At 38.3% G+C, this 18,974-nt stretch overlaps 1 protein-coding gene across 1 annotated transcript in view; it reads left to right on the plus strand.

Moving 5' to 3' along the window:
• Positions 1-18,974, plus strand: part of galntl6 (polypeptide N-acetylgalactosaminyltransferase like 6) — a gene marked incomplete at its 5' end in the record, with an annotated part of 251,968 nt that overhangs the window by 201,761 nt on the left and 31,233 nt on the right. The window contains 2 exons of the mRNA XM_081361331.1: positions 1,985-2,170; positions 10,650-10,833. Of these exons, the coding sequence (XP_081217457.1) occupies positions 1,985-2,170; positions 10,650-10,833 (370 nt within the window). The remainder of the gene's footprint in view (positions 1-1,984; positions 2,171-10,649; positions 10,834-18,974) is intronic.

Below are 18,974 nucleotides of genomic sequence, written 5' to 3' on the forward strand. Positions count from 1 at the left end.
GCTCAGTGTAAAATCAAAAGGGAAAAACAAAATATTACTGTGCTACATATTTTCAAAAGGAAATTTATAATATCATATTTTCAGGATTAAAATAAAATTAGTGATTGTTTTAAGACAGGTTTCCTAAACTTGGTCAGATAAACAGATAGCTCCACCCTAAACTCACACCATTGGTTTAGCCAGTATTGCTGCAAATATTTCAAACCACTGTAGAGTTAGTTTTCAGTAAAAAATCAGTACAAAAAGGTAATTGTTCATGATGGAAGGTGTGTCTTAAAATGATACATGCTTTATATTAAACTGTGCATAATTACTGGGCAGGCAAAATTAGATTTAATTGACACTGAAAAGTTATTATGAAAAGAATCAACATTCTGAAATTCTGCACACATTGTAAGAAGTTGGAAATATTTTAATGGAAATTTATTTTTGACATGTTGTGTATGATGAAATGAAAAATAAAATTGTAATTTCCAAGTTCTACTTTTTCTTGAGTGCTTATGCTCATCTCTATTAAGGACACCACAACTATTGTGGATGTATGTCAGCTGTTAAGATTGTTTGTGTGAAAAAAAAAAAAAAGTATCATTCTTATTTGAATTTGTAAAGCAGGAAGAACTATTCCTTCTTGAAGTTAAACATAACACACAAACTTTAAAGTCAAAGCATGACTCTTTTCATGTACATAACTTTAATGTTGTCTGCTTCACAGCTTTCAAATAAGAAATTTACCGGTCCATCCAGTTTAAACCTTCCATCAAAACATGGCTGCTGCATCTAATGGATTTATGTTATTAGTGGTAATCCAAAGCCCATGTATTTGGTACCTCCAAAGCATCTAATCACACAAAGTCACATGGAAACACACACACACACACACTCATGCACAGACACAGCAGCTGGGAAGCAGTGATTGAGTTTGTGGAGGTATTAATGCTTTGTATTTGAATAATGTGCAAACGGTCGACAAGCTGCAGCAAACTCCTGCTGCTTCTGAAAATGAACAAACAGTAATGTGTGGAAAGATAAGATTTTTTTTTTTTTTTTTTTTTGGTTTTGAAATGACTGCCTTTGCTGTTTCTTTGTGCTGTCACTGAAAGGGGTCAAATGCATTACCCACTACCCGGCAGTGAGAAAATCTTATTTTTCCATCTGTTTCATTTTTTGTTTGTGTTTACCTCCCGTTAGCATAATTAAAGATGTTTGTAGAATGTGCACATTCATATTAACTGAAAAATATTACCAATGTTGGATGTAAAATACGCTTACATTTGTAATAAAAGTTTACTTAATCTATTTGTGTTATTACAGGGCAGTGAATTTATAGTTCCCAGCATGCTTTGTATCTGACCAGATCAGAAGAATAAATTAAATGTTATTTTATGTTTTTGAGAAAGAAAAAAAATGGAGAGGCCTTTTAATGTTCTGTTATATGATGCATGTTGTTTTACTGTGCAATAACTGCACATCCTATATTACATGTAAGAAAAGCTATATTTAACTTGCTAATGTCTGAGGTTGAATTACTCATACGTCTAATTGTATTGATACTTACTGAGTTCACTGGGTGTTTCACTAGGTTTTGAATGTATGTTAAATAGAGTGTTTGAGTTGAGCCTACATGGTAATTTTGTGTTAAGAAAACTAATTTTCAACATGTGGAACCACAGTGAGTTAGGCCAAAGAATTAATATTGGGTCTGTTTGTCCTGATTAATATTCTAGAAACAGAGGACATTAAACAATTCATTTAAGTCTTAACAACGGTGGAATCTTATGGGGTGTTAAACATTAATGCCATTGAATGGGGCCGCGAGAATGGAGAAACAATTCCGAGATTAAATTACCGCACCACTGCACCGCAACACACAATCAATCTCCCTCCTTTTCCCTTTAACAGAACACAAACCTAAACTTAGCAATTTCCTCTTCTCCCCAGTGCATTCTTTCTAGCAATTTCTCTCTTTTTTCTGTCACTTTTTCAGATCACCTAAAGGCATATCTGGAGGAGTACATGTCCAGATTTCCTAAGGTTCGCATCGTGCGTACCAAGAAGCGAGAGGGTCTGATCCGCACGCGACTTCTGGGAGCGTCGGTGGCTAGAGGAGAGGTACTTGCTTTCCTGGATTCTCACTGTGAAGCCAACATCAACTGGCTGCCGCCCCTGCTCGGTAAGTCCAGATAAAAAACTGCCTACCCTGGCATCAGCACGTACCCACAGATTTCTCAATTTTTTATGCCTGTCACTGTGAGAAAACAGAGCCCTCTGAAAATCCCATGGAATGTTCTGTGTGCTTATCTTCCTCTTTTGAATCTAGCAATTTCAAAATTCAATTGCTTTTTCCCAATCCAAAGTCCTTCCCCCCTGCAGTTGGTTGATTAAAAAAACAAAACGAATCCTCCATCTCCTTGTTTCTTGTCTGTGGCTTGGTCCTTTTATCGCAGAAAAACCTTTCTTATTTTCAGACTCATTGAGGATAGAATCTATAGTGTACCCCACTGCGTCGCACAAGTATTGCAAATCCAGATGGCTTTTGATGTGCATGACCCTGTTATAAGATGTTTTAAAATGCCTACTTCAGCAAATCTTTTTGCACTTATCGACGCTTATTGATCTGATTCCAGCTCTGTTTTTAGTTCTGTTTGTTTCTTCGCTCGGTTGAACATCAGGCAGTCGTCCCAGAGACGTGGGCACAGCACGGCGAGTTCTAATTGGTTACAGTGTGCTGTGTATGGCCTTTGAGAGGCATGCTGGGATGTGGCCTGGCATGTATGATTAGAGTGGAGCTGCCGCACGAGCGCACGGCAGGTACTGTGTCACAGGCTGTTTGAAGCAGAGCTCTGATCTGTAATGTGATGACCCCCCCCCCCCCCATGAATCATTGTGAATGACGTAATGATTGGTGAGTTGATTGTTTGTTTGATTGATTGGTTGATTGATTGATTGATTGATTGATTGATTGATTGATTGATTGATTGATTGATTGATTGATTGATTGATTGATTGATTGATTGATTGATTGGTTGCTTGCTTGCTTGCTTGATTGATTGATTGATTGATTGATTGATTGGTTGATTGATTGATTGATTGATTGATTGATTGATTGATTGATTGGTTGCTTGCTTGCTTGCTTGCTTGCTTGATTGATTGATTGATTGATTGATTGATTGGTTGCTTGCTTGCTTGCTTGCTTGCTTTATTGATTGATTGATTGATTGATTGATTGATTGATTGATGTCATTAATTGGGCTTCATGGGGTGTTTAGTGTAAAATTATGTTAAATACACAGTCTTGAACCTTGGGATTATTTAAAAAAAAAAGTTTTTACTTTTTATTATTTATATTTAAAATAGTTATGTGGAAAATAGCTCCCATTTGCCTACAATTTGCTGGATAAACAACATTGCTGTCAACACTGTGAGGCCATCCTTAAAAATATTTTGGTTTGCAGTAACAGCAAAAAAAAAGAAAAAAAGGGTCGGTAGGTAGGTCTATATTTTTTTATATATATAAAAAATAATATAAAAAAGTATATTTTTTTAATAATAAAAAAAAAAAATCGGGGTCGGGGGGGTCTGGAGAGAACATTTTTCACCGATGTCTAGGGGCTGTTTACACCAGGCCACTTTGCGTTTTCTCAGATCGGATTGCAATCTGATTGATCAAAACGATTCAATTATTTACACCTGGTTACATAGATGTGTGTTGTTGTTTTTTTGCGGATATAACCGATCTTCAATTCCCGCTATATGCAGATTTAATGCAGTGCACCGAAAGCAACAGTTATTATTTTATTGGTCAACAGCTAAAATTTCTGAATCAAAGCCCGCAATAAGAGAAAGCGGAAACAGCCCTGGTAAGATCATTTCGTTTCTTTACATTTAATGAAGATGATCGTGTGTTAAGCGTCTGCGACTTACTTTCACTTTGATTTGCGATAGCACGTTGATGCAGCTTCTCATCTGCGGCGATGCGTGTTGCAGTAGCGTCGTCATTACTGACTAAAACATGACATGTAGCCTATATAACACGCTTTCGCATGTTTATTTTTTAATAAACCATAATCAACAACATATAAAAATGAAATAATCTTTAGAGTAAAGCCGCAGCCATCATTACCAAGCGCGAACCATTGACAGTGAATGAAACGGAGCGATCTTAGCCTGCAGGCCGTAGTGTGACATGCGTAAACCTGGTGTAAACATAATGACGCGCCACGAGTTTTTATTTAAAAGAAAGAACGTAGCTTATGTTTGTATACGTCTAAGCAATTTATATTCACAATACTTAATAACTAATATTATTTTATTGCATTTGTATTAGTTGTTTAAAGAGTTAAAAAAAAATTGGTCGGTCTTAACGCAAGTTTACAACCGGCAAGTCGGTCGGACTAAAAGGGAAAATAAATAAATAATTGGGTCGGTACTAAATTGACAGGGTCGGTCGGGTTACGGCAAACAAGAATATTTTTAAGGATGGCCTGATTCGTTTTAAGAGTGTGAATAAAAACTTAATGACATTCTGCTTTAATTCTCCACTATTTTTTTCTATTTTTTTTCTCTCTTTTGTATTCCAAAGCATATAATAGGAACAGAATGTGGATTTAGCCCTTCTTTGGATGCTCTAGTACTGTACGTTCTTAATTATTAGCCTTAATCTGTGTAGCTGTCATGAAAGGTGGTTATAGGGAGTGCAAATCCACAGACTCTCAGTTTTAAATGCAAAAACCTCTTGATGTAGCGTAAGTCCACTGAGGGTGAGCTGAAGAACCCAATCGCAGTTTATTAAAAAAAATACATATAAACAAAACAAGATGATGACTAGAACTTGGCTTGTCCAAGAACATAACAAGAACATACATTTGAACATAAGCTTGAACATAAACCTGAACTGACTAGACTCACCAAAAGTAGAATGAACGTAACCCTGATGTACTACATTTGACATGTTGTCATTATCATGTGACCTACCAGCGTCAGTTACGTCGCTTCACTGCCATTCACAAATCCTCTCCTGGGGCCTCATGGGATAGTAAAATCGTATGGCTGCTTCAGAATCTCACCAGAGGAAGTTGGTCCTACGGGTACTTTTATGAGTACTGTGAATTTGGACATATGTTTTTTTGTCACATGCTGTTTTTCGTTTGCTATTTCGGATGCAGCCAACTCAAGCTAAACAAACAGAACAAACGTGACAAGTGCAATCTCCTTATTAATTTAATTAGCGTTTTATGTCAGATGGCATGCCAACTGCACTTGTGTCACCAACTGTTACCTAGAAAGTTGGCAGACATCTGTAATGAAGGTGCACCAGACAGCGCAAAGTGAAATTTAGCTTTAGTTGCAGTATTGAGTCAAAATAAATTAGGGGACTTTCTCATGTGAAAATGAATGATCACAGACATTCCTATCTGGACAAAATAAAATGTTTTCAGAGGACCACAGTAATTTTTACTAAGGTTTGTGTGAAAAAAACACAAACATGTGTAATTCATATTGGCTTAAAATCACAAAATATGTCTGATAAACACAAATTTACCTGACCTCCTCAGAGAAAACTGGCCTTAAGTCTTCTAAAAAAAAAAAAAAAAGGAAATTTAAGAACTATTCCTGCATCTCCACAACAACCGAAATTTTATTGTACTATATGTTCCTTTGTGTGTCAATATTGCTCTGATCTTTGCCTCCTTTGTCATTTCTCATCAAGTTGTTTTTATAACTGTGCTAAAATGTTGTTATAATGTGTACTCTGGTTTGGTGATGTTTTGCTGCTTTTACAAAAATCAGTCACATGCAATACAAAAATCTCAGCTTAGTCTTCTTTCTAAATTCTTCTTCACTTGTCTCCCTCAACTGGGCAGCCATCAGATGGGGTCCTTGGTTTTCATATTTAGACATCTGCAAAGGGATAAAGAACCAAATAAAGGATTCTGCCCCAGTAAGCGCTACAGCAGAGCGGGTTCTTACTGTAGGAAAGTGGATACTCGGTGCCAGAGAGAAAACAAAGGCGTGATAAGTGAGTTTTGGCAGGAGAACGCAGGTGGTTGTTTGTGCGCTAGCTTTTTAGGAAAGCCTCTTCTTGAACTGACACACACACACACGTAAACAAATGCAAAACCAACAGCTCTCGACAGAAGACGTCCTCTAGCCTAACTAATGACACAAAGCCGACAGTAAATTCTTCATGTAACCAAAACAGCTATTTGTAGGATTGAGCTGCAATACATACGCATTCTTGTAATTTGTGCTCCATTGTGGTTAACCTACCAGTATACGACTAAAATAGCTTATATTCACTATACAACAGAAAAAGTACAGAAAAAAATGTCTGCTGAAAGAGAAAGGCAACAGATTTTAACCCTGCAGCTCTTTAAGTTTACTGGTTGTCCACTTACTAAGTGTAGTTCAGCCTGGCTAGTATATGGACAGGAGACCTTTTGAGAACTTGCTATATTACTCTGACCACACACCAGTTATAAATAGAGAGGAAACAGAGTTTGGCAGAGTATGGCTTCTGGAGGTTGAGCAGTAGTATTCAGAAAATTGCTATATAGGGTGTTTCTTCAACTTCAGCCAGCAGGATTTTTATGAAAACTTACAAATTCCAACTTTTTAAATTTGTTCTTTACATTTAAAGGGTCTTGGGAACATTTCACGATAACTTTAAAATTATTTTTACAACTTTTCAAATGTCTTTTACGTATTGATTTTGTATTAACCCTTCTCGCAGACTTAGACATTTAGGGCCCTATCTTGCACCCAGCGCAATTGACGTGGTACACCGACGCATGTATCATTCCTATTTTGCTCCCGCGCACAGTGGACTTTTCCCTCAACAGACGCACGTCGGTAAACTAGGAAATGCATTTGCGCTCCCGGGGGCGGTTCCGCGCAAAGAGGAGGCGTGTTCCAGCGCAAATGTTCCCTGGTGCTATTTTGCAGGTTTAGAAAACAATTCCGCCACTGACCAGGAAAAACCTAGTTTAAAGTAAGCGGCGCGTTGCGCATGTTATTCATAAGCTATTTTAAGGGTACATGCTTGGCCATAATCAATGTAGCGTGTGCACAACGCGCATGCACTTTGCTTATCTCATCTACACAGAAGCAGCAGTTTTCATTTTTAGAAAACCATACATTATTACAAGGAAAAAACACACGAGGGAAATCATTGTTGTGTCCATGAAGATGTGAAAAAATAGGCATAAATCTAGCTTACACATTTACCCAAATTTTTATACGCCTGTTTAACTGAAGCTAATTTGGATGGGTTTCTCCATCCCCATACAATGTCACTTCTCTGTCTTTTACAGCCCTGACGAGAACGTCGGTCTCCTCGACTGTGAACCGCTCCTGGCGTGCGCCTGGCAAATCCGCCATGGAATAAGCGCGCCTGCTCTTAAAGTCCACATGAAATCAAAACTGACCATATTTACTTTGTTTGCCTAAATTGATCGTTTTGTGGTGAACAATTCATCCATGCAAGTCAATCCACACAAAAAAATGTTTTGGCTTCGTAATCTTTAATAAAAATCTGAAAATGCCCCTCCCCTCTGCATTGGAGGACCTTCCCTGATGACGTAGGTTTGAGGACTTGGGTTGGGAAACGCTTAACCACTCCCCTCAAACCGTTAGTCTGCTATGAGCAGAGATGGAGAGGAGGAGCGCTAGAGTAAAACCCTGCCCTCTGTTCAATATTCCGTTTCACTGGGAAATACGTCACAACACTGGAGAAAAGTCGTTTGCAACTTCCGGTTCACGCGGACTTTAAAGGGAATGTGAGATGTCGCTCTGATTGGTTTATTTCACGTTACGCCCAAACCACACCTATGAATAATGAAACTACTTCAGACCAACCCATTTTAGATTTGCGTCAGGCCGAAGAGTCCTTTATCCCACCGGTATAATAGCAACAGCGCCCAAGACCCGCCCACAAAGTTACTTGCGTTTCGCGCTTGATACTTGCGTTTCAGATCGTTAAAATAGGGCCCTTAATCTTAAACTATGAAAATCCATCATCTTTACATTTAATGTATTAATATTTATAATCTTAACAAATAGGGAATTAAACTACTTCAATGTTTATTGTGAAAATAATTATAACAAATCAGTCGTTCAATAATTATGTTGCTTTTCCCCCCTGTTTTTTGTTAAGTTAGTGTACTTGTTTACAAGAACACAGTGTCAGTGAAGAGCTTGAGATGTGATATGTGCAAACAAAGAAAAATCAAGATAAATATCACTTGTGATTTTTAGTGATCATTTCCATTCAAGCTGTATAATTTTATCAAATTATACAAAATGTGTGAAAATGTCATATACGCTACCATTCGAAAATTTGGGGTCGGTAAGATCTCTTGCGCTCTACAAGAGCATTTTATCAAAAATCCAATAAAAAGAGTAGGATATTATTACAACTTAAAATAACTGTTTTCTATTTAAATATATTATATGATGTAATTCTGTTATGACAAATCTGTATTTTCATCATCATTACTCAGTTTTCAGTGTCACATGATCCTTCAGAAATCGTTCTAATATGATGATTTGGTGCTCAAAAAATGATCAATGTTTAAACAATTTTATGTTGCATATTTAAAAAAAAAAATATTTTTTTGGAAACCGTGATCATTTTTTGTTTCATTTTGTTTGGGGGACATTTCATATCCAGCTGTTGCTCTCAGACAACATTGTACCATAGTGGAACACAAGTATTACCAAACCATCATATCATCAAGTTATCATTTCAAGTTATCATATCCATCTTCAACCTCATCTCCATCTTCGCTCTCATCTTCACTCTCTCCCTGCAGGATTCACTATGGCCTCATCTTCCTCATCACAGTCTGAAACCTCATCCTTACCCTCATCAACTGGCAGTTGTGTTTTATACCTTTTTTAGGTGCTATAGAAAATGTGCAGATCATAATATTTGAAGATATAGTATGTGAATTACTATTCTTACAAGTGCATTACAAAATCATGCAAAACTAACTCTTTTCCTTACAATTATAATATATTTGTATTCCAACCTAGTATGGCTGGTATGGCCTTATGCAATTCTATTGTGGTACGATGTTGTATATTTGACAACATTTGATGATATATAATGTAAAGTTCTTGAAAATACTTATTTACCAGTGAAGGTGACTCATATTTTTGGTGGGTGATTAACTGGACGCAAATTAGAGAAAAATATTAGGACAAATATGGAGGAAATATAGGAAAAATATGGAGCCATGTGACCTGTGCACATGTGCTGAAACAAGACACAAAATGTACCCCTGTGGGTCATGTGACCTTTTTTTTTTTTTTTTTGCACTTTTGTAACAAATATGGGCTAGGCAAATAACTGCGGATGCTACCTGGCAACAGAAGATGGATCGTCACGGAGCCTGGGTTGTGAATGAGTACACCGGAGTCAGATTTTAGCTTGAGTGTGTGTATTCAGTAATTAACAAAACAACAAACTAAACATAAACAAACATAAACAATATAAACAAAACAAACAACATAAACAAAGTACCTTCAATGACACATACAAAACATAATTCTACTCAAAGTTCAGTTCAATGGCAGATTAATGCACTGCCAGCGAATGGAAAAGAAAACAGGAAAAGAAGAGGAAGAAAAAAAAACCCCGACGCAATGTGTTCCACGGCCGAGACAGAGTCCGGTGAGATGTCAGTTAATTACGGGTTGAGCAATAGATAATCCAGATAGGAAAAAGTTGGATGATGGATGTGTGGTTCGTTGATTAGTTTTTGAGCTCCCCTGCAATAGGTTTGACCAATAAATGAGTGTCTCGTTTTATTAAAAATAAACTAAACTAATAAACTTTCCTATAGGCAACACCGTACCATAGTTAATGCATCCTTGCTGAATTAAATTAATTTCTTAGCCACAGTCACAAATGTGATTCCCAGAGAATAAATGAACTGATAAAATATCTACCTTTAATGCAATACAAGTTGCTTTAGATAAAAGCATCTGCCAAATGCATAAAAAACTTATAAAAATACTTTATTTTCTAAAATAAAAGTAGTTGAAGAAACCCATAATTCTTCCATTTAAGGAATCATCAGTGTGAGTATTATTAAAGTGTTGAGCCTTGCAATAGTCCCTACAGCCTCACTTCCAGACAGACTGTACAGATTGTGCTCTTAAGTTTAATCTTTATGATGTATGTGTTTAATGTGTGTTTTTGTGTAAGCACGCACCAGGTCTGTTCTCTCTCTTTTGCTTTCTCCTTGTGCTCTCCATGGTCCAGTAGTGCATTGGTGTTGAGGGAGAGTGTGGGTGACAGATCTGGGACGGCTTAGCGGCTGCTGACTGACAGAGATAGAGTTAAGGGCCGAGGGTCCTTTCTGCTCGGCCCTCCATGGAGCAAACCTACTTTGAAGCGCTGTAATTGTTTCTAATCGCAGGGTGGCTGTGGCGGCTTTAAATTTCACAGGGTCGCCACACTCAGCCAAGCAGAGCGAAGGAGAGCAAGTGATCCAGGAGAGGAGGGAGACTCCTGAGATGCACTGCCCCCCCTTTCTTTTCTTCTTTCCTCTTCTCCACGGAGTGTGGCGAGGAGACAGAAATTATAGATTTCTCGCATTGCCTAACTTTCCCTCTCCTTTTCTCTCCTTGCCTTCTGCCTGCAGACCAGATCGCCCAGAACCCCAAAACCATTGTGTGTCCCATGATAGACGTGATCGACCATAACCACTTTGGATACGAGGCGCAGGCAGGTGATGCCATGAGGGGAGCGTTTGACTGGGAGATGTACTACAAACGTATTCCCATCCCACCTGAGCTACAAGGACCAGACCCCAGTGACCCATATCAGTGAGTAATGTCAGTCTTTGACCATTACATGCCAATGGCCACAACAATATATACAGTGAATATATACATGGTCACGAGACATGTTCCTGGACCAACATATTTTGTGTATCCTGGATCAACATTCCTGTCCAAAGATTTAGTCTTAACCATATCCTTACTCCTAAACCTAAACCTAACCATACCTATAACTTATCACTGAAATCAGAGGGAAATGATGAGTGAATAACACTGACGTAGAGGCGCCTAACCCTGGTTTGTAAGCCTAAACTTGACATAAACTGTAAACTTATCCCTCAAATCTGATTGGTTAATTGGAATGTTGTTCCAGGATCAATAAAGATGTTGATCCAGGAACATGTTGTACTTGGAGAAATCACGTTCACCATATATACACTACTATTCAAAAGTATGAGTCTTCAGTTTCTCTTAATCATTCTAATATTCTGATTTTGATTTTTTTTTCAGGGTTGTTTGATGAATACAAAATCTTTTGTTTTATTTAGACTATATATTATATAAAATATTGTGTATTCATCAAATAATCCACTTGCCCAGGGGCCCATGACATCTAGGGGGCCCTGACAGGTAGGAAATACACAGAAATTTAATAAAGTTATCAAACTCTTTACGATCTTCTTCACTGCATAAAGTGCATCTACGCGGGTTCACGCGACTTTCCTGCCTCCCAGCTGAACGCCAGCGACGCTGGTTGAGCGCGGTAAAGTTCGTTTCAGTTTCGATATTAGCCGGACATTTGTTCTATAGGGTCGGTAGTCTAACAAAGATATCAATAGCAAGATTAGTTTTAACATTATGTCACCATTGTATATCGACATGATGAAATATTCGTTCAAAATCATTCGAGCATTAATGCTGCATAATTATAGCCTACCTGAGAATGCTTTGACGCGTTTCCAGAGCGCACGATGCTTAAGGGAACGTCTGCCAAATCCACCAACTGCGGTAAACGTAGTCTATAATTTGTATTATTTAAAATTACTTTTAACATTTAAAAACAGACGTTTTCAAATTCCAAAGCTTGCAGAAGGTTCCTAATGTCAATACTGACTTTACAGCTATACAGCTTTCCTGGTAGCCTTGAGTAAATTAACATGTCTAAGAAAATGATTCATAAAACGTATAAATATCAGTTGAGCCTATGTTTATTTTCGTCATTGACACAGACGAAAATGAAAAGACTGTCAAAGTTCAGCTTTAGGAGAGGTAGAAATAGGCCAGTAGGCCTATAAGAATACTGAGAGAATAAGAAATATGAAGATAAGGAGAGAGCAGACAAATAATCTAATGACAAGGTTTTAAAGAGAGCCTATTTCTTATAATTTTTTGGCCTTCAAAAGTCCTAAATTGCACATATGTAGGTCAGAGAAATCCAAATTTTCTCGGGGGAGCATGCCCCCGAACCCCCCTAACTACGGGGGGCCTTGAGTCTTGTTGCCCAGGGCACAGGAAATTGTTAATCCGGCCGTGAATGCGCTCGCTGTATGTGTGTAAATTTGATGGTATATGATGGCGCTGAATACCTGGAAGAGCTTGTAAAATTTGTAAAGGAGTCAAAACAGCAGCAGAAATTTGTCCGTCACACAAACAAACTAAGATCTTAATGCCTGTATCAAACTGGGATGGGCAACATCGCAACTATGATGAGAAAAAACAGATATGCTTGAGAATTCTCGTCTTTTTAGGGTCGCATCTTGTGACGTCATGTCCTGTTTTTGGTTTGTTTACATGTCTTTGATCTGTACATTATGGAAGTTCAAAACATAAAATAATTAGAGCACAATATACTTGCCTCAACTCTGTTGGCATTATTATTATTATTATTATTACAGGGCTCTCAAGTTTTACCAAAAGCTTGGAGTGAGATCACATGCGGTTAGGGGAGGAGCCCTAATGGATCCCCGCCCCCCTATGTCCCCGCCCCCCAATTTTACCCATTGTTCATTATTAACCAGCCCAAATTGAAATTATAACAATTGGTAAATCTGATAAATGACAGAGCAATTCATCACATCAAATATACTCTTTAATGTTATATTTCAAAATTACAAATAGGTTATACAAAAATTACAAAAATATAACAAATTGCTCCAAACAGTTTGGAAAAACAAATCTTTTTGGCATTTTGAATGTGTCTAGTCAAAATGGTATAATTATTTATTGTGTGGTGCATGGGACATTGTGAACAAATGACATATTAGAGTATTATTAAGGTGTGTGTGTGTGTGTGTGTGTGTGTGTGTGTGTGTGTGTGTGTGTGTGTGTGTGTGTGTGTGTGTGTGTGTGTGTGTGTGTATACAAGAGTACACACTCCAGCTTATGAAATGTGTTTTGTGTTTGAAAAATACAAATGCAATGGCAATGATTAATGTATGTTTTGACAGGATATAAAATATTACCCAGAGCACTCTGCTTTAATACATGTAGCCTTTATGTAACTAGAGAGACTATTAATACAGTATAATATATAATTAAAAATAAACAAATTTAAATGTATTTAAAATAAAATGAAGAAATACATCTTCATTCCTTCCCATACCCACTAACATTCCCTTAGTTTAAGAAAACGTAAGCTAGCCAAACTGAGCCAAAGCTTCTGGCCTGGTTGCAAAGTAGTTGTAGAGTTTTTGACTGCATCAATAATAATTTAAACGATGGGCTATATATTAAATGTTCTAGCCTAAAAATGTTAGACGAGCTTTCTTCCAACTTACCTTCTCCATCACGACGTGTGTTTGCGCGATATTGTTGGTTACCTAGTAACGAACGTACGGTGGCCGAGAATGTTCCGTCAACTTCCGTGTGTTCGTGCATCTATGTTGCCTAGTAACGAACGCAATCTGGCTGAGATACGTGCTGGCGGCTGGAAACCTTACTTTGTGTGCCTGCGCCTCGTATACAGCGTTATATATAAAGCTCGCAGGACAACTTGGTTGGCATTGCCTTTTCAGCGTGAGAAATACACGGTGTGGAGTGTGAGCGTGTGAACTGGTTGAATTGCGTGTGTCTCACGCCCAATGCGTGAGACTTGAGAGCCCTGTTATTATTACACTGAATTTACTGCAACAATTCAATAGGCCCTATATGTGAATTATATTATCAGAAAACTGAACACATTTAGCATTGTCAGGTTTGTATTAGTGCTTCATGGATAAAACAACAGAGCTGCACACTCAGGTTTATGGCTGCTATAAATTTGACCTCAAGCTGTCACAAGATGGCACTGTTTCCAACACTCCTGATGCTACGAATCTTTTCCCAAAACAATATGTCTCATTTCGAAGGCTGCATCCTCAGGAGGTCGCATTTGTTGGCCTCATACATCATAAAGGATGTCTTATTTCAGAACAGTTTCCATTATAAAATTGACTGTTAATCATAGGGAAGCCTAAATTGTTGTAATTTCTTAATGACTTTGGAATGTAGTGGTCAGTTTGCTGAAATGAAGCTGCATCAATGTCGTATGCTGCCGACAAATGCGACCTCTGGAGGACACAGCCTTCAAACTGAGACACAGCGAATGAGAGCTTCATAGCTTTAAGAGGCTTCAATACAAGAGATAAAAAGCAACTCTACAAAAACTATGCGTGACACTGCAATTTTCACTTTTCTCTGCACTCAATGCACTAAACATATGGAAGTATGAATCTCCTCAACCATCACCAATGTGCAGCATCCACATGGATGATGTGACGGCAGCCATAAACTGCGCCAGAACGCCCACCACACACCAGCTTATTGGTGGAGAGGAGACAGTGATGAAGCCAATCAGTATATGAGGATGATTAGGAGGCTATGATGATGGACAGAGGCCAAAGGGCAAATCTTGGCCAGGATGCCAGGGTTAAACCCCTACTCTTGCGAAGGACATCCTGGGATTTTTAATGCGCACACAGAGCCAGGGCCTCGGTTTAACGAATCATCCGAACGATGGTGCTTGTTACAGTATAGTGTCCCAATTGCTACACCGAGTCGTTAGGACCCACACAGACCACAGGGTGAGTGCCCCCTGCTGGCCTCACTTACCTCCAGCAGCAGCCTAGTTTTCCCAGGAGGTCTCCCATCCAGGTACTAACCAGGCTCAACCCTGTTAGCTTCAGTGGGCAACCAGTCTTGGGCTACAGGGTGATATGGCTGCTGGTAAACTAATCTAGCAAACTAGTAAACTAATCTAGCAAACTAGTAAACTAATCTGGCAAACTAGTAAACTAATCATTAACTAGAACACAGGCAAAACAGTGACGAAGAAAGCCATGACTAAAAATTAAACAGAAGACAATGAAACTGAACATAATCCTGACACACATACTATTTTGATCTCTTTCCCTAAAATTAAGTGATTATTTGCCAGAAAGAAAAATCACAATAATAATTGTTAACTTTTATTTTTATTTTATTTTATTTTATTTTATTTTATTTTATTTTACAAATATCATTTTAAGTCATTAGTCATAACGTCTATTTTATAGTTTTAACCTAACAAAATCAATATCTTTCCAGCTCTGGCTAGGAATCACTGCAGTAGATAGGCAGAGAGTCCCCACGAAGATAGCGAAACCTTCAGTCCCTCCTTACAAGACGTGTGTGTGTGTGTGTGTGTGCGTGCGTGCGTGCATGCGTGCGTGCGTGCGTGTGTGTGTGTGTGTGTGTGTGTGTGTGTGTGTGTGTGTGTGTGTGTGTCTTTTGGTCCCCTATCACATCACAACACGTTGTGCCCCAGACTAGCCATACCAGGCATTAAGCTGTGGATTAACTTTTGGGGTAGATATGAGGTCTTGAGAAAATCAGCTTTCCTGAGTGTGGCGGAGTGTGTGTGTGTGTGTGTATATGTGAAGGCGCACTGCATCTCCTCTGCAAAGGTCTGAGTGAAGACTGGCTCACTCACTTGCTTATGTATACATACCAACACAAAGACACACACTTACACAGTATTACAAGCAGCCATCCATGACTGCTGCTGCACACATGTGGATTAGAATGTTAACATTATGGGATGGTGCAAGGCTTTATCCACAGACCTCTGTGACTTTCTGTGGAATCCAGACCTCTCCTTCCTCTCAGGTTGCTGGTTTGCTGTGGCCAGTGCGGCCCACTGTAGTTCATCCAGCATCCCACTCCTCCTCCAAGCCCTGAGGGCATGTCATATTTTCTGCAGTCACTGGCTCAACCCAAACTCACCTGTCAGGGATCAAACACACCTCTTTATATCTATTTCGCTCTGCCAGGCTGTCAGCATTACTGACTACATGCGGCCAACGCGTGCCTAGAACGTTTAGAGAGGCGGACAGAAATCTCCCTCTTTCTGTCAGCTTTTTTTTTTTTCAACAAAAGTATAATATATATTTTCTGTCTGAATATAAGACTTTTTTTTTTCTCTCTCTTAATTGCTTCACTGGAATGTGTCATGTCTTTAATGTTGAAGTTTGACCAATCCATGGCCATATATTAATATATTAACACATTCATATTTGTATAGCTATGATGACCAAGCAGTTGGTCGAACAAACAAAGGTACAAATGTTAAAGCAAAGCGCTGTGATTACTAGGTGAACATTCTCACCAAATAATGATTTAAAAAATCCTCACAGATTTAATTTACACAGATTATTAATTATTAAACATATTTAAAAAATATCAATAGATGTTATATGAAGTAAAATAATTTAATTGATAATTTAATTAAATTTTTTCAATATATATATACTGTAAGACAAAATCTACAGATAGAAGTAGTCAGTAAGGTTGACTGCCTGGCAGAGTGGATTAGATTTAAAAAAGATTATATAATAATTATATATATATATATATATATATATATATATATATATATATATATATATATATATATATATATATATATATATATATATATATATATATGTATGTGTGTGTGTGTGTGTGTGTATGTATATTTCACATACAATTGTATAAATTAAATAAAATGTATATTTAATTGAAAATCATAAATTTAACAATTCTAAAACAACCCTTGAAAAACTGGATTTAGGAGAGAGAAATTTATATTAATCAATATTCATGTACACGTTGAACAGTATTCAGGGTTTATTTATTTGATCTGAAGTAAAAGTAATAAACAACTCAAATCTGAGCGTATGAACCAGGGATTTGGTTTCTCTTGCGACTCAAGTTTTATTCATTTAGTGATTTGTCATTTGGCAAAAATGCTTATGAAAAATCAAAGCTGGGGAAATGCATACACAAAATCAATACAGAAAGTAATATTCTTCATATCTTACATAATACACTCTGAGTACTTGGAGACATTTCTCATTACATGCCAGTCTCTGAGGAGAGTTAAGAGGGATAGTTGGATCAGTAGGATGCAAAGCCTGAGCTCTCTTCGTGGAATACTAGAGTTTCGTTTTAAGTGAGAAATGCCTTTACTTCCAGTGTTTTTATTTCACACTATGATACCAATAAAATAAAACTCTCATCGGCTCACATTTTATTCTGACCTGCATACAGGATCTGTACTCTCCCATACTCACTCTCTTTGACTCACTCACAGGAAAGACAGCAGAGATATTTGCTGAAAAACATTACTCATGAATGTGGCACCAAACCCTCAAACATTTTAGTGGGGTTTATAAATTACATCCTTTCTGCAGACCCAGGGCTTTTTGACACATATTGCAAACCACAACAGAGATTTGTTGCCTTCCATTCGATGTGTATACTGTCACAAACAGTTCTGTTTAACTCTGTCTGGTGTAACCAGGCCGTCCTAGTCCCCTGTATGCTGTTTATCATCTTCTTCAATTCTTTGTGAAAAGTCCCCCTACAGTACATAACATCTGCCTAAGGCAGTTAACAAGCCAAAGTTAAGCTGACGGCTCTCTCGTCGCGCACTCAAGCCTCTCGCGTGGGCTAAGACTCCTCCGTCAGTGCCGTGTTGCTAGAGGGGTGACGTCTCCTCCGCTAATTTGCTAAGTTTACTTCTGAAGGAGAAGGTTGAGGCATTTTTATGAGGGTGAAAAAGAAGCATTGGAGGGGAAGACAAAATGCATCCGTTCAGTCTCCAGGCACGCTTTTTGCTCTCTGTCAGACATCGGCACTGAAAGAGAGATGCGGAAGACTTTGCGACGAGACGGGTACGTAATGAGCCTCTCCTGCAAGCCGCCCTCGACCGTGGAACAGAATCCTTCTGGCTTTCGAAATCCCCCATCCTTTTATTTTAATACTTTATTACCTCTTGCCTCGACTGCTGGCTGAGCAACCTAGCCTGGCGTATTCACATGTGTGAAGCGTACGCAGCTAAGAAGCCTTAATATAGATCTTACCGCCTGTTACAAGATGAAAGCGGGCCCTCTATCTGGATCACAGCTCATTTGTGCAATGACTGATCCACTGAGAAGTCAGAGCTTTCTTCCCTGACTTCTTTCTGATTGATTAAGAGAAGAAGAAAGAGTAGTAAACCCAACGCATTGGCGTTAATGGAAGCGCAATGAATGATTCACCTTGCTACCTTGTGACATACGTTAGCTGCAGGATTAAATTACATTATAACCCCAGCCTGTGAATCTATTGCAACCTACACGGAACTCCCAGCTAAAGTTGAATTCTTGTCCTCACATCGCCCCCTTCTGGCTAGGATGAGAAGACTCTCAGGCTGGTCACAGTCAATGGTAGGTGAGGATAACAGCACAATCATATTTCCATATATTACAGACATTATTGGCCCTTTATTCATTAGAGATGGCTTTCTATAATGGGGTCACATTGTCCCCCATCTTCAGCCTTTCTCTAAGGTGGAAATGAATAATGTATTTATGGTGCACATATGGTTTAGTAGTGAGTCACGGTCTTGCCTTCCACACATATGCCCTTGCTTGGTGTGTATGACACCTTGAATTCACAAAAATGTGCAAATGTATGAAGTTTTCTAATGGGATTCCTGGAAAGTGTGACAGATGACATTGGACTCGATCCTTTCTCCGTCTTACCGTCTCTGTCTCTTTCTGTGTCTCTTTCGCTTTATGCATACTCTGACCTTGACTTCAAAGAAGTACATTGGAAATCATTTCCCAATAAAATCTCTTCTAAGTCCCCCACAGTTTCGTGAATCTTTAACCATTTAATACGCAGCCACACAATAGGATTCA

Source organism: Scardinius erythrophthalmus, assembly GCF_964197995.2.
Source record: "Scardinius erythrophthalmus genome assembly, chromosome: 3".
Lineage (NCBI taxonomy): Eukaryota > Metazoa > Chordata > Actinopteri > Cypriniformes > Leuciscidae > Scardinius > Scardinius erythrophthalmus.